Source organism: Poecilia latipinna, unplaced genomic scaffold (assembly GCF_001443285.1).
Source record: "Poecilia latipinna isolate Pla-1442-1.1 unplaced genomic scaffold, P_latipinna-1.0 Scaffold197, whole genome shotgun sequence".
NCBI classification, from domain to species: Eukaryota; Metazoa; Chordata; class Actinopteri; order Cyprinodontiformes; family Poeciliidae; genus Poecilia; species Poecilia latipinna.
The window spans coordinates 601808-617871 of NW_015112813.1; the positions used below are offsets into that span (position 1 = coordinate 601808).

The 16064-nt window shown below is 41.8% G+C and overlaps 1 protein-coding gene across 8 annotated transcripts in view; it reads left to right on the top strand.

The window, feature by feature from the left end:
• Positions 1-16064, top strand: part of ppargc1a (peroxisome proliferator-activated receptor gamma, coactivator 1 alpha) — a 377178-nt gene that overhangs the window by 357606 nt on the left and 3508 nt on the right. For all 8 annotated transcript variants that reach the window (XM_015031006.1, XM_015031007.1, XM_015031009.1 and 5 more), the window contains 6 exons: positions 150-223; positions 4030-5251; positions 8543-8635; positions 9955-10075; positions 12334-12455; positions 12796-12947. In XM_015031006.1, the coding sequence (XP_014886492.1) occupies positions 150-223; positions 4030-5251; positions 8543-8635; positions 9955-10075; positions 12334-12455; positions 12796-12947 (1784 nt within the window). The remainder of the gene's footprint in view (positions 1-149; positions 224-4029; positions 5252-8542; positions 8636-9954; positions 10076-12333; positions 12456-12795; positions 12948-16064) is intronic.

Sequence of the window (16064 nt, forward strand, 5' to 3'; positions counted from 1 at the left end):
GAACACAAAGACAAAGCCAAAAGAAATGATATAAACTAGAATTCAAGCTGAGGCATTTTTTTGTGACTCATTTCCATTTTTTTAGATCACAGAAAACGTCAGTCTTTGCATCTGTGGTTTTAAATTATTGGGTCTGTTTTGTCTTTCAGTGACCACAAAGGATCACCCTTTGAGAACAAAACCATTGAACGCACATTAAGTGTGGAGATTGCTGGAACCCCAGGTGAGCATGTTGTTTTTCTGCTTATCTAATATATATTTGACTATTGGATAAACCACCAATTGTTCTAATTCTTGGCAAGCGTCTTGCAGATAGGTAGGGGTTAATAATAGCTTTTCCTGTTGTCTTTGATAGCTCCGACACAGATTAAAGTTCAAGGTGAAAGACAAAGAAAGTCTTTTTATAGGCACAAGTATTGATTGTCTTTCAAATCTCTGCATGATTTATTAGCAAAAACCTCCCTAACCCTCTTTTTTTATCTGAAGGTGTTATAAGCTTTTTCATTATCTGATCCTAATATTATCTTGAACAGTATTAAGTGCCTTGCAAAAGTATTTCAACCCCATAAACTTTACATGATGGGACATAATGTTCATGAACTTCAACATATTTAAATGATTTTAATGATTCAATTTGGAAATCCAAATCCAATGCCAAGTAGTGCATAATTGTGGAGTGGAAAGAAAATGACACATTGTTTTTAAATGGTTGTTTTTTTAAAAGTGTAGTCTTTCTGGCATTAGAAGGCCAATAACTTTTTGATTATAAAAAAAGTTATTGGTGTCCTTTCCCCGCAACATGACATGTTTTTCTGTTACATTAAATCCCAGTAAATACACTGGGGTGTATTGTTGGAACATGATAACACATTAAAAAGTTCATGGGGGTGTAAATACTTTTACCTTAACAGTATAAAGCTGGAAATTGAAACGCATGTATTAAGCAGCATAAGCACAGTCTTTTTCAATAAGCAGACTCTTTTGCGAGTCGTTTCTAAAGTCTGTGGTTCTGTTATGTTATATTTTTGGGGACACTTATGTCTCATTGCCGGAAGCGTTGTTTGGCATCGTTCAGTTGCAATAAAATCAAAGCAATGCTGCCAAACTGGGAGTCATTCATTTCTTTATCACGTTATTAGAATTATTTTAGTAACAACCACACAGTTATTTGAGATTAATTATCTAAGGTCAGTAAAACTAAAATGGATTGCCCTTTAGCCTCTAACACTGGTCCCTTAGATATTAATTTACAAGCAGAGGAAGTGATCCTTTCGTTAGCCTCGTGTGTCCATTGGACCTTCTACTTGCAGGGGGCAGTAATTTAACCGCTCCACCCCCCCCCGAGAGGTGTGTTTTTCTGGCTCTGGTTTCAAATGTTGTTTAACCCTTTGTGTAGATAAGCTCTCAGGGTCAAATGTGATTTCCATGGAGGCCTGGAGGGAGCATAAGGGCAGGAGTCCTTAAGCTCTGGCAGCAATCAAGCTCAGTTAATATTTCCTCTCATTTTATTGCACGTGGCCAAATTTGTTGACCCGCAGCCAAAAATGTACGGTCATTGCGTTCCACGCGTCCATTTTTTACAGCCGTTATTAAAACAAAAGCCCTTCACCTGACTCTCTTTCTAAGTCCCGTGCAAATTTGGAGATTGAATATTAGCAGAAAAAGTCATTAGTGCGGAAAGCTCAGGGTTACCGAGGCCCATTTTGTAGTTAGAGATTAGCTGGTATATGAGGCAGATGGATGTAGATCCCAGTGAAGCACGAGTGTAAGCTCCTACATGTGCCTTGCAGATTTAGAGTAGCATTCCACCACAATAGAGATAATGGTGTTGTTACAGATAATCAGATGGAGTTTAGATGGGTACATGCTTCCACTTTTGCAGCAGAACAGACGGACACCGATGCAATATTTGGAGAACTACTGAAAAAAAAAAAAAAGTTGAAGTTGCTGTTGTAAAGAATAAAATAGTTATTTTTCACATTTCAGATCAAATAAAAACATTTGCAGTCGGCACGGTTGTTTGACCCTTCTCGGAGAGCTTCTCTGTAGACCAGAAAGAGGCAGTGAAGACCCCCTAGGGCCCTAGTTTTCAGGTCTAATCTCATCCAACTAGAAGTTGTACTTTGTACTGCTGTGTTGTCTTTATTTACTCTATCACAAGACATGTAGCTGTTATTTGTGTCCCTATTTGCATAGCTTACTTCGGGATCAACTCTTTAAGCCTGGCGTTAATGTGGTCTTTGTGGTCTCCTTGCAATTTACGGCTCTCTTGCCAGTCTCGCTCACTTATTCCATAATTTTTTCACCACTCTCTGCATGATTGGTGTTTGTGTCCCACGGATCATCCATCATTAGCAGGTTTGACTGAGAGGCACATATTTGTCTAACTCTGATTTATTTCTGGCACCCTGTTGCTAATGGCTCCTAGTTTATGATCCCATGCAGAAATTGGTTTGGACAGATGGTGCTTCATTGGTGAAGCAGAAGTTTTTCGGTCGTTCTCCAACACCTACTTTCTGTTCTCCCTGTACTTCCAAAAGGTATTTAGAATCACAAAATTGCTTCGTAATTTGTGGAGTTACAATCACAAACTTTACTGTATCTATTGGAATTTTAAGTGACAGAAGTGACTTTAACAACAACCGTTCTCTAAAGTGCTCAATGGTTTGTTGGAGAGTATTAGTTTGCAGATGCTGTCATTCCAATCTGACTGAGTTTGAGCTCTTTTTTTTTTGCAGTGAAGAATGGTGATTTCATGCATGACGAATCACCATGGGAAAAACGGATGGAAAAAGGGCCTGTGGAGAGCACGAGTGCTTTCAGTCCGAAATCATATATAGAGATTTAGGACGTTGATAGTCGCCTAGCTCCCAACCGCAGCATGCTACTTTAAAAACACTCTCACTTTTGTCTCCAGCTCCTATCTTCTCTTCAACAAGACATCTGACTGGTGCATATTCTAACACTGGATTTGATGCTAATAGCTGTCATTTGATAGGAATCCACTGGTAGGGGAAGAATGACGTGCTCTATAGGAATGGCAAACAAGGAGGGGTGGAAAGAGTGTAGGTGTTTCAAAGTGCCCGAGTTTGACTCCAGTGAGAGACTGTTAGTGACAAGTGCGCCTGTGTGTGTGGGCACATTTGTTCTGTGTGAGACAGAAACAGGGGAAGATGAAGAATGACAGAGGAGGGAGGGAAATGGAGATTGATCTAGCGGAAGATGGCAGACACAAGGAAGACGGAAAAGACTGAGCTGGAGAAAGAAGGAGACTGAGAAAGGAGGCGGGAATGAGGGGAATGAAAGTAATGGCAGTGTCTGTTTGTGCGAGCGCAGTAACAAAGCTATAAAGTGGGCTCATCTCAGGACTTCTCATATAACTGCCATCTGTCTGGTTGTAAATCTGTAGGAGGAAAAGGGGAGCGGTGGGGGAATGTTGGGTACGAGCGGCAGAAAAGAATGTCAACCCAACCATCACTTCCTCTATTGCCTCAGCGACGTAGCATCTTGCCATTTGGACATCTCGAAGAATGCCAAAATGTGCATAAAAGAAAGAGATGTTCATTGTCCTCCAAACTGTACTGAAGGGTAAACTCGAAACATGTGTAACGTCATTTTAGTGAGGGGTCTTTTTGACGTCCGTGACTTCTTGTATGGGTTTTTTTTATATATATATTTTCCATTAGATGCATTAAATTTCTTCTGGGCAAGATTGTTTTTTTTACATGAAAATGGATCTTTTCAAGGTCGGAGACAAGGAGAATGGCAAGACATCCATATTAAGTTACACAGATCATTACATTAATCTGTCAAGATTGCAATAAAATAGGATTAGACCAAGTGAAAGTGAATATTTTAATCAGACATGTATCTGTGTCCACTGTCTATAAACTGACCTGTGAGTTTATAGATGAGTGAGACATGAAGGGAGGGAGTGGGGGGACTTCTGGTGCCTGGTGAGGATTACAATATGATTTGCATTTCATTACACCCACCCAACCACTCTGTCTGTCTTCCTTGCCCCCTCAGGTCTGACACCACCTACCACGCCCCCACACAAAGCCAGTCAAGAGAATCCTTTCAAAGCATCTCTGAAAACCAAGTTGTCCTCGTGTTGCTCCTCGGCCTTGACGTGCAAAAGAGCCAGGCTGAGTGAGTTGGGCGCCGGCGCTTTGGCCCCGGCCCCAGGTGCCTCAGCCGGGGGCCCTGCCAGGAAGGGTCCCGAACAGACTGAGCTCTATGCGCAGCTAAGCAAAGCATCCACCGCCCTCCCTTACGCCATCGCTCAACGTGCACTGGGGGGCGGCCTTGAGGGGCACTGCGGCACTGGCAACAACAAGCGGGCCGCTGGGCAGGATGGCCACAGCGACCATGACTATTGCCAGGCACTGGCTGCTTGTAAGATGGATGGGGGCATATCCGCTGTTTCCATGGCTACATCTTTGGAAATGACATTCACCCCGGGTGCCACCTCCACTGGCAAGGTGGAGAACAGGCAAGTCGTCGAATGTATGGACTCAGTCATGTCAACATCGTTTCTGTCATCTTCTTGTTCTACATCATCATCCTCACTTAGTCATTTGACTAAAGAGCAGAAATTTGTCCCCGTGGATGGAGATGCTTGCCGTGTCAGGGGCTTAGGGGAGCGTACCCTTCCACAAACCACTCAGATACCCACACAGGGGGGCACTGCTGTTAGGGACCAACTGCAACTTTCTGCCACCAGCCGGAAGCCCCTGTGCGACCAGGAAATCAGAGCAGAACTCAACAAGCACTTTGGCCCTCCCCTACAAGCCCTCTATACTCAGGGTGAGCAGGAGAGAGATGATAGCAGTAAACCAAACAAGCCTACAACCCCCCAGTCCCCTGAGGGGGGAGAGATTGACTTTTACTCCCAGAGACTGTCCGGATCCAGCTACCTGCACCCAGGGTTTCTGTCCTTTCAAGACGAGCTGGAGCTGGATGATGGCCGTGAGAGTCGCTTCATCTTTCCATGGGAGGGCACCCCTCTGGACCTACTCTTTGACTGCTCTCCCCGTTCTCCCTCCTGTTCCCCACCATCCACTTGCTCCCCTTCACGAGGCTCCGTCTCCCCACCGTCCTCCCTTCTCCTGTCACCTAGTCGACCGTTCTGCTGGACCAGCAGCGGGTCCCGTTCCCGTTCACGGTCCCACTCCGGCTCCCGCAGCTCCTCATCACGATACCGCAGGCGCTCTCTGTCCAGCTCACCAGACAGACGTCCCTCCTCTTGGTAAGTTGCTTTTCCAGTCATTTTAAACATTGTCTGCATCCAGGATTCTGACCATCGAATAGCTCCACAGGTCAACCAACTGGGTTGGAGTAAAAATTCAAATGTGCAAAGCATAATTGCCAACATCTAGGATATTTTGATTGTCAATCTGATATCGGAATCTCAATATTTGTTGACTCTGACTTTGTTCAATGCAAAATGATTTTACTGGTAAATGGCATGTCGTTTTTAGTAATGGTGTAGCACATTTAAGCAAACCCAAGGTGTTACATTGTTTTAATATTTTTAATACAAATTTTAAAAACCTTTGAATACACCCATATTTCCAAACTTTGTCAAAATTATCTTTACGTAAGTCTTAAATTTGAGCACATGTTTCTTCTTCCCCATGGTTTTGAGTTCTGGTAGAGGCGCAATTATCTCTGTTATGTTACTCTTTAATACTATGCTTTGGCAAAACAATAAAGCCCTTCATCCAGGGTTGTAAAGAGCTCTGTCTGAAGGACTTCAAGGCAGGGCTGGTCAAAGAAAGTCTTTTTGTAACACTGGCTTTTTGTTTCATGGGGACTTAAGTAGATTCAGTTTTCGTTTTTCATTTCCGTATAAATGGACTGTAGTGGTCTTGTGCTTTTTGTAGTCCAAAGGACTCCAAACCACTTTACACTATGGTCAGTCATTCACCCATTCACACTCTGATAGTGGTGAGTGTCTGGCTCATTCATATTGCAGAGTAAAATTAACTACAATATAGCATGCTCCTACAAAGTACCATGGAGTGCGGTTCTGTGACTGGAGGCTGATGAAAATAATGTCCCATCCAATTCTAATACCAATATTGGATCAGATTGGTCATAGCTTCACTGTAAAGTCTCTTACTCTTGTCTGGGACATTTTCTGGTGTGAGGCTACTGATGACGCAAGCTTGGTGTTGGTTTAAGCTATTTTTTTTTTTTTTAACAAATTCTTCAGCTCCTCAGCCAAGATAGTAAACTGAGATTTTACTGTTAGTTTGTACTCTCATGACATAGCACCTGAGTGTCCAGAAAGCTACTGAAAAACCAACTAACTAGCAGTCTCCTCTTAGATCTGATTTTAAAATATCAGTTTTAAAAAAAAAAAAAATCTCACTAAACAGAGTCACAAACGTGAGAAGAACGAAAATGAGTGAAATGACAACATGAAAGGTTCTCTGGACTTATCCAGAGAATGAGTTTTCATATTTATGCAAGGGAGTTTTATTTTATTCTGTCTCGCACACTCCCTCTTTACACACCAACTCCCCCTGCTCCCATTTTTCATGAATTTATTTATTTATCTGTATATGTTGTTTTTTTTTCTTTCCATCTGATGCCAGATCTTAAAACAATAGTTTTAAGAGGCAGCTGTTGTTTTTTTATTGCGTGGCATAAACCTTCCTCTTTTACATCCCCGGAGATAAAAGCCAAATCCAGTCTGGGGGAATATGGTCTCAACACCCTCTCTCAAAAGAGATCTCTATCATCATAACCCTCTGTGAGAACTACGTTACCCATGTTTCTCTTTGATCAGTGCCGAGGGAGGGTTTTCTTTTTTTTTTTTTGGTAGCAAAACAAAGGCAGAAACTTGCGACTGAGAATGATATGAATAAATTGAGTTTGTCAGCAGTGCTTCATTGAGTGGCTCACAGTGGTGGACTCTGCTGCAGTGACTCACTTTGTTTGCATGATTACTGAAAGGTCAGTTTACTCCGCAGAGCCAATAGAATCACTTTATCTTGTTCAGACCCTTGCTCTTCATCCTAAACCAACTTGCTTGTAAATTATACTGTAATAGCCTCGAGGCATTCAATCAAAATCTGACACAAACGGGGTTGGAGTTTAGAAAAAAAAATAGTCAGATGACAGCAGGAAAACAGTACTCTTTAATTAGTGTTCATTGTTATAACTTGTCCTCTAGATTTATTGACAATCCAAGCTACACGGCCATGATAATCTCTTTTTTTTTTTTTTTTTTTTTTTTTGGTGCAGTTCTTACAACAGTGAGATCCAGTCAGCACACAGCTTGTCTGTCTCAGCTCCTGATACTTTATACTTTAAGCCTATTAATTATTATTATTGTAAATATGGGCAATTTTATATGGGTAGCTTATTTTTCTTGATGCAACTTACTGACCTCAGAAGATCAATACACATCTTACTTGAATGCCATGTGTTCATTCTGCTGTGTAACCCAACACCTGATGTAACGCAGAAAACAGTGGAGGTTTAAAATAGTAAGATCTGTCCTTAACATTGTTAACAATACAGCATTCTGTTATGGATGAAATATGTAGCAATGTTTTTAAAATGAATCCCAATGCATCCTGGTTATTTTTCTGTTAAACAAGTGAAAATGTATCAATTAAGCACGTGATTATAGGAATATTTGAAAAAATATTTAGGAATATAAAAGATGTTTTGTCTAATTAGAGAACTTTGAATTCAGAAGAAAATCTGAACGGACAAAACTATTCGGGGCAATAAAATATATAAAAATATTAAAACTGGGGGGGGGGGGGGATTTAGTAAGGTTTTACAAGCGTTGGGAAAGCATTAAATAACTTTTAATTATTCAGTGAACTTTTACTTTTGACTTTCATTAAAAAAAAAGTAAAAATGCTTGTTTGATAGTAAATAGAAATGGTGCCACTAGTTGTGCTATTTCGCAATATGTTTATCCTCCCGGCCCACCCACTAAATGAAAGTACTCAAATTAAAGATAAGATAGTACTACTGCAATAAAAGATGAGAATTCATCTGAAAGCACCTTGAAAGCAGGAAAGTCGGCAAAAGAAGAGGGTCCTGTACCTTCTGTCTGAAGAAGCACACCTTTGCTTCCCAAACGTCTCCCTTTCTATTATTTACGTGTTCCTCCTTCAGGAACACTTCAATAATTGAGCACCAGGAGCTGAAGGAGAGAAAGGCGTACAAGCTCCACAGTCAGGCCACCGGGGTCTAAACTATTGACCACATCTTCATACAACATAGATACAGGCACACATCTAAGCCAGCTCAGCTGTGGAGAAAAAAAAAAAGAAGAGAAGAAATCAGCGATAAATGATGAACATTTACTGAGTTACATGAAGACTAGGTGGTGTTTTAAAAGGAGTTGAACGCAAAAGTAAGATTCCGAGTTTGGCGTGATTAAATCAACCCAGGTGTCAAAGCTTTAAAGAAGTGAGCAGCTTTTATTTTTGTTTGAAAGCGATGTGGTTTAGTGGAAAGAAATGTCGTCCTTACCGCTTTTTTTTTCCTCCGGCTTTTTTACCTTCAGGTCTCATCACGGCTCTGATCTGAACGCCGTCCGCTCGAGACTCCATAAGAGCCCTCACCCTCAGTCTCGATCTCCGCTCAGCCGCAGGCCAAGGTAATTCATTCAGTATGAATTATTCAGTCCTCTTGTTTAATATGCATTGTTAACTTAAGCTTAGTTGTGTGATTCGGGTGAAGAAAAAATGTTTAGTGCGTGCAAATTTCCAGAGAAAATCCCTAGGATTTATGACATTATTGGCAAAATTCAGCCAGCAACACCTATCTCTTCTGTTCCACTTCAAATGCATGCACAACACAATCTCTGCTACAAAACATAGTGATGGATGTATCATACTATGGGGATCCTTTTCTTTATCTGGGAGAAGGAAGTTGACCAAAGTTGATGGGAAGAAGCATGGAGCTAAATGTACAGCAGTCCTGGATGAAAAGTCATTAGATTCTGCTAAGGGAAGGTTCAATTTCCAGCAGGACAACGACCTTAAATATACAACCAAAACAACAATAAAATGGTTATTTAAGTGTTATAATTGCCCAGCCAAAGTCCAGATCTGCATCTGATTAGGAATTGTGTTAAACTTGAAAATTTATGTTCACAGATTCTTCTCCATCCAATCTGAATGAGCTTATGCTTTTTGGAAATAATAATAAATAAATAAAAAAAAGTCTCAGGAAGCGCAAAGCTGGTAGAGAAAAAGCCCCAAAGCTCTAACTCCAGTGGAAAATTGTCTTACAATCTATTGACTCGTGAGGATTGAATACAAATGTTCTTTGTATTCCTTAAGATTTCCAAATCATACTTGTGCACATGCGTGCGACGCTCATTAGAAGATCCTCGCAGCTTTTTTTTGCTGCCGCGTCTCCAACTAAGTGCATTTGGAGTCTTCTGAGAAGCGCTGCAGAGGCGTTGGGACTTCATATGCAGAGAAGCGCTGGCAAAGACTGACCCCGTCTCAGCGCTCTGAACCAATTTGGCATCCGCGTCCCTAATGACACCCGACAAGTCCGAGAGCTGCTCATCAGTGGAAAACTTAGTGGACACGTCTTGTACTAGTCTGGGGCGGTTGGGAGAAAGCGGCGCTTTCCCTCTTGATGAAGCCCTAACTAAGCAGAAAGTAATGACATGTGAAGTTGTGCTGACAGCTGCAGCTGCCTGGGTCCCCGACTGTGCCGCTTGCCCGGCGCTCCCGCGGGCCCATCCTGCGGAGGCTTAGGCTTCTCAGCGATGGTGAAAAGACGTCTTAATAATACGTCCATCTCCTTCACTTTGCGACAAAACTTCTCCGGCGTCGGCAGACGTGTCCTCGGCAGCAGACACCGGCAAATTGTTCCTCGTGCGCGCGGAGGGGGACGGCGGTGGGGCGGGGGGACCGAGATGGATCTCACACCTTCCTCTGCTTCTTTCCTCCCGCACAGGTACGACAGCTACGAGGAGTACCAGCACGAGAGGCTTAAGAGGGAGGAGTACCGACTGGATTATGAGAAGCGGGAGTTCGAAAGGGCCGAGCAGAGGGAGAAGCAAAGGCAAAAAGCCATAGTGAGTCAACTGACACATCTAAAGTCACATATCCTGTTTGTTTTTTGTTTTTTGTTTTTTTGTTTTTTTAAGGTTGACTTGACTTCATCTTCCTGCAACAACACTGATAAAAGAGCACATGTAATCAGTGTTGTGGCACAGCCCACAGAAACCTCCCACAGACACACATTACTGAGGATGAGGCAGCCTCCAGCTCTGTGCTGTATGCCAGAGCCTCTCTCTGCAGAAAAGAATACATACAAACTGAGTTTCTGAATGATTCAGGCGACAGGCCCTTCCTCTTTATCTCCGGGTTGCGTATTTTTAACATCTCTGTCGTCTGGAAACACTGTCGACTCCGATTAATCACACCACGGGGTACAACGTGAAAATAGCAGCAAGAAAAGGAGGGGATATTAAAAAAAAAGAAGAAAATGTCCACAGATTTCTTAAGTTTTTCTCCCTTTTTTCTGTATCTATTTCACAATTCATCACAATTCAGTGAACATCGCATTTTTTTCCCTTATCTACTGCCCCTCTCCTTGTCTCAGTGGGAAATTATTCAGCTTTCCAGTAGGCTGACACAGCTACCGCCCGTTGATAAAACACACATTAAAATGATACAGTAACCCGAGCTTGTGCTTGTGCTTAGGGTGCTCTGAGGTTTTTTTTTTTTTTTTTTTTTCCCCCCCCAGAGTCCAAGATGCAAACATTCACAAAACCGTTGAGCTGAAGCTGTCAAATACACTTTGGGAGGCCACAGAAAGAAAAAAAAAAAAAGAAACTTTCCAAATGTCTGTTTTGCTGTTATTTGCACACACACATAACACAAGCAGCCTTCAGGGTGCCATCACAAAAAGGCTACCTATTTATCAGCTGTCAGCATCAAACCCCGTAGTTCAGCAAATACTCGTTTTTATTTTGAAACTAAGCATAAAACGAAGTGGAGGAAGGAGGACAGTAATCTGTAGCTCATTTGTATCTTTCTCAGCCTGAAAGCCACCAACACAAAAGTCAACTTTGGGTTTGGTGTGATGATTTGCGTTTGTTTGCGTTTTTGGTGTTTAAAATTGCAACAGACCTCAGTGGACTCCCCAAAGTAATGGCAAGTGAATGAATCCATAAATAATTCAACTGACTGTAACCTCAGGAGTTAAATGATTAGAGGACGCAATTAAAACTAATCAAAGGCACTAACTGCTGCCTGTTATGGTTTGTTCTTAAATTTCTCAAGATTAATATATATATATATATATATATATATATATATATATATATATAGTAAATGCCTCAAATCTTGAATCTTCCCCTTGCATGCAGTCGGCAATTACATCTCATGAAATGGAATATCCTCTAGAAGTGCATTTAGATCTGTAATTAAATTCAAAATATGGATTTTTATCACATATCAATTACACACAGCGACATATTTCAAGCATCTGCTTCTGAAAATTTAGATGGTAATGGCATAAAGGTACTGACGTTCCACAATATAAACATTAATTAGGTAAAATCTGAAATTATTTTTGATCATTTCATATTTTAAGAGGCTACTTTATGAAATTAAGAATCAGCGAACGCTGCCATGATGTAACAATTTTCTTTTAGAAATGTTTTATGTAGTTTTCTAATCCTCAAAGACAAACTAATGAGTGAAAAAATGTCTTTGTGGTTCTCTGGACTAGTTGAGCTCTATGCAAGCGCAGGCACATCTTAATCATCAAATTATTTATAATGGCAGTCAGATCTCAAAGAGAAAGCCTAGAAATTTGCCCCACCAAATGCTAGTTTTAATGTCATTTGGATGCAAATAGTTTTGTAATCATAAAACTCTTCCAGTGTGAAAAAATAGAATTCCTTTATGTTGCAACGACAGCTGCCTTTTCTGATGTATGACTCAGTCAGCCTGTGGCTTTATTTTTAGACTAACCAAAAGAGGAACCAAGCCCAAAACTTAAGTCGCGGCATCATTTGATAAAAATCATTCCGCCTCAGGTTGATGAGTTGCGGAGAGAGAAAAGAGGAATTGCGGTGTCAAGGTAGATTGAAGGCGCTTCCAAACTGCTACGCCCATCAGATAAAGGAAGCAAACAGTCAGACGAAAACAGGGGGCCATAGTCAGCGGCGGTATCCACAGGAGTGATCAAGACCAATTCATTTAAGCCTAGTGAAGAAAGAAGGGGGAAATGGAAAAAAAAAAAAAACTTCTCCTCCCTCCAGCACCGCCACCATCTTCTAATCTCTTCGCGCCGGCTCTGTCTTTCTGTTTTAACGAGCAGGAGGAGAGACGGGTGGTGTACGTGGGGCGACTGAGGTCCGACTGCAGCCGATCAGAGCTGAAGCGCCGCTTTGAAGTCTTTGGGGAAATTGAAGAATGTGCAGTGAACCTGAGGGACGATGGGTAAGGCTCCAGGATTTTTTTTCCCCCCTTCTCATCGGTTTGCATCTTAGCCGTAGTCTAGCATCGGTGGGTGGTGGTGGTGGTGGGGGGGGGACATTTATCTTAGACTTCGTAACAAAACATAATCACTCAACTGGATTGCTAAACTTCACTGCAAGGGACAAAGACAGAAGTTTGCGATACCAAAGTTTCTCCTGACTCATCTTTGTACCAAAGAAAACACCTTTATTGATTCTCTTTTGCATATAAATAGCACGATCATCATCTAAGACAAGGTCTTTTGCTGGGTCACTCCTGTCCTACGGCAACGTGACGTCGCCTTTCTCTGTTTTCTGACCAGGGACAATTTTGGCTTCATCATGTTCCGCTACACCTGTGACGCCTTTGCCGCCCTTGAGAACGGACACACCCTACGCAGGTCGAACGAGCCTCAGTTCGAGTTGTGTTTTGACGGACAAAAGCAGCTCTGCAAATCACGATACACAGACTTGGGTGAGTGCTGCGTTTTGGGGGTTTTCGCAGACAGCTGTTCAGCATGTTGGTGTAACTAGAGGGCTGTCAGTAAAATAACAAGAGGGTAAGGGGCAAATACGTTCAGCTCTGAACATCTCCACGAGGCTTTCAAGGCTGAAAATTGCAAAGTGAGGGCAAAGGTCAGCCTGGGAACGGGTCGAGAATGGAGCTCCATCTCCTTCCGCTGTTTCCTTAAGATGCAGCGGATCTTAAGGAAAACGAGACGTGCTCCATCACTCACTCGGACATGGGATGCACGCTTCTGCTTTCTCTGCGTTAGCGGGTTAAAGACGGCACCTAAAAGCATCAGCGGCTTCATGCACTGATAGACGCGCGAACATGGGAATCCCTTTAGGAGTTCAGAGGAAGTAAATTAAGTGGAAAGTATTAAAGAAAGAGTAGAAAAGAGCTGAGGTAAGAAGGAGGGAGGTGAGAGGAGGTCTCAGCAGTTTTCAAGTCCATCTGTTGTCGACCGTCGGAGGTACGAGCCTCTATACGAGACGTAGAGGCTGTTCTTTCACACAACCACCCCGGCTACTTCTGCCTACACACACACACACCCTACCACCTTTACTGGCTGTGTGGGACTCATGGAAGACTGCAGTATGGCACTATTCATCTAACTCCCCAGGGCGAACATACACAAACATTCAAACATAGATTTAGCTGGAATAGAGATGGCAGAAGGTTGACTGATGCATTTGATGATGCATTTGATAAATAATGCAAGCAATCAGTGAAATCGAGGCTTTTTCTCCCCTTTCCCCCCCTCGCATGTTGCCCTACTTTTGACGCATGAAAAAAGTTGAGTTGTTTCTATCTCCTCCGATAATTCAGCAGTGACTAAACATCGTGTGATACTGTTGAAGCCAGATATATAAATACACTGCAAAGAAGGAGACACAGCCTTTGATCTCACAATAAATCATAGGAAACTTTCTGTTTAAGTTAGGATTGTTAAAATTATTTCCGTTTGCTACATGACAAAATAATAGGGAGACATTTTATACCTTTTTTCCCCATTCAGAAATGTAATTTTTTTGGCTCTAGTGGCCTTTATTTGACAGGAAAGTGGGTAATGAGAGAAGGGGGAAGACATGCAGCAAGGGTCGCCAAGGCCGGGAATCGAACCTGCGACAGCTGCGTCGAGGACTAAGGCCTCTATATGTGGGTTGTGCTTAACCCCTGCACCACCACAGCATACCCCCAGAAATGTAATTTATTCCCTGAATATTTTTGCAGAATTACATTTTAATCCGCTTGTTCACTGAAATTTTGGCTCAACTTTGGCTGCACATGTTTTCAGTTTTACCTTCAAACGTTCCATGAGACTGATTTTAGACCTTTCTGACAACACCTCTAAAATTATAAAATGGACTGGTATGCTTAATGCCTCTGCCTGGTTAGACTGAAGCTTTAAGATTATTTAAGATTTTGGTTGTAGAGGTCATCTCCTACCTGAACAGTATGATGACTGACACATTGCCGCTTGTAGCATCAAAATTGAGTGAATGGTCAAATTTGACACCGTTGGGGTTTCTCGAACCCAACAATAGGGTATGTAAACTTCTAACTTTGAAGAAAGTAACAGCGTATTTTGTCTTTCATTGTTCTGGCATGTTCTGGCAATAGAAGTAACTTCTGTATCTAAACAACTGGTTTAGATCTTACGTGAAACATGACCTGCTGCTTCAGGTGTTTGCACAGCAATAACAGACCACTTCTTCTATTCGACGATGAAATCTAAGATGGGTATTGATGTTTTAGCAGCAACTCAAGAGGACAGAATTCTAAATGACCCTGCTTCGTGAGAGTCAATGGGTCACTGAAGAGAAAGAGCTTTTTCTAAATAAATGTTGCAATTCCCAAACATTTCCAGCCATTACCCTTTTTAAAGAGAACATGACAAACAGAAACAGCTGCTTATCCCAGAGCCTTGAGGACAGGCATTATGCTGAAATTGACTAATCAGTCTACTGGAATGGAAAGGCCTTCATTCAACTGTCTTATTGTCAAGAGCAGACTATTTTCGTCCGTCCATATTGATAGCACATGTTAAAGAGATTGAGAGGACCGTTTTCTAATACTGATGTATCCAAACTTCTTCCTAGTCTTTTTTTTTTCTTTTTTTTTTGTCTTTGCGACAGTGTCCATTAGTTTTTAGTAGGGCACTTGGGTATTTTTCATCCCTCAAGGTGTGCGGTGAGACACGAATCAGCCCTCGGCCAATGCATTAGATCAAGTCTGGCGTCTCGTAGCTGCCACGGTCGTTCCCATTTCTCAAAGCTCGCCGAGTGTGCTGCTGGGCCCTGTAGGGGCCTCATTTGTGAAGCTGTCTGTTGGGTCAGATAAGATACTCTTTATATATTATCAGGTCGATCAAGATAAACAGGACATACAGGAGACCGGCAGAGGGAGGGATGCAGTTTAATGCTGTCGCCTCTGTCCAAACTTCCAGACTTTGCACTTGATATTCGACATGTGTTCTATCATTCCACATGTGTATGAGTGGGTAAACAGAGTTGCTTTTCGCTACCTGAGCTTTTCTTAACTGACCTTTTTTAATTTCTTGGTACTTTTTTCAGGTTTTTATGAAGTATTGCATCTTTTTAACCATTTTGGGAGTCACAATCTTCCACATTTTCTAAGTCGTCTGCTTTAATTGTGGATCACAACAGCAATCAGGGGAAACATGGTCTAATATCAATTAGATTAGAGCATTTTTATGATTATTTCTCATCACAATTGTTCAGAATATGTCAAAACAGAAAGCCATCACGTGACAGATATTTGGTTATTTTGCTCTTCAACTAAATACTTTTACAGCCTTGTGGATATGAAATGGAAATAGGAAAGGAATAAAAGAAGCAGTCGCCCCTGAGCTGTGCATGCTTAAAAATTTTGAAAAGTGGACAAGTAAGACACAAATGAAGGTCCAGGTTAAGGAATGACTTTCAGCAGATAAACTGTTTTCTAAAGCTGTATTTTTGTAAAATATAAATCCACCAAAGACCAGATGCAAAAACCAGAAGGATCTATCATTCTGAAGTTGATGGTTTTCCTACTCAGTGCCAGGTTTATCAGCTAAGAGATGTT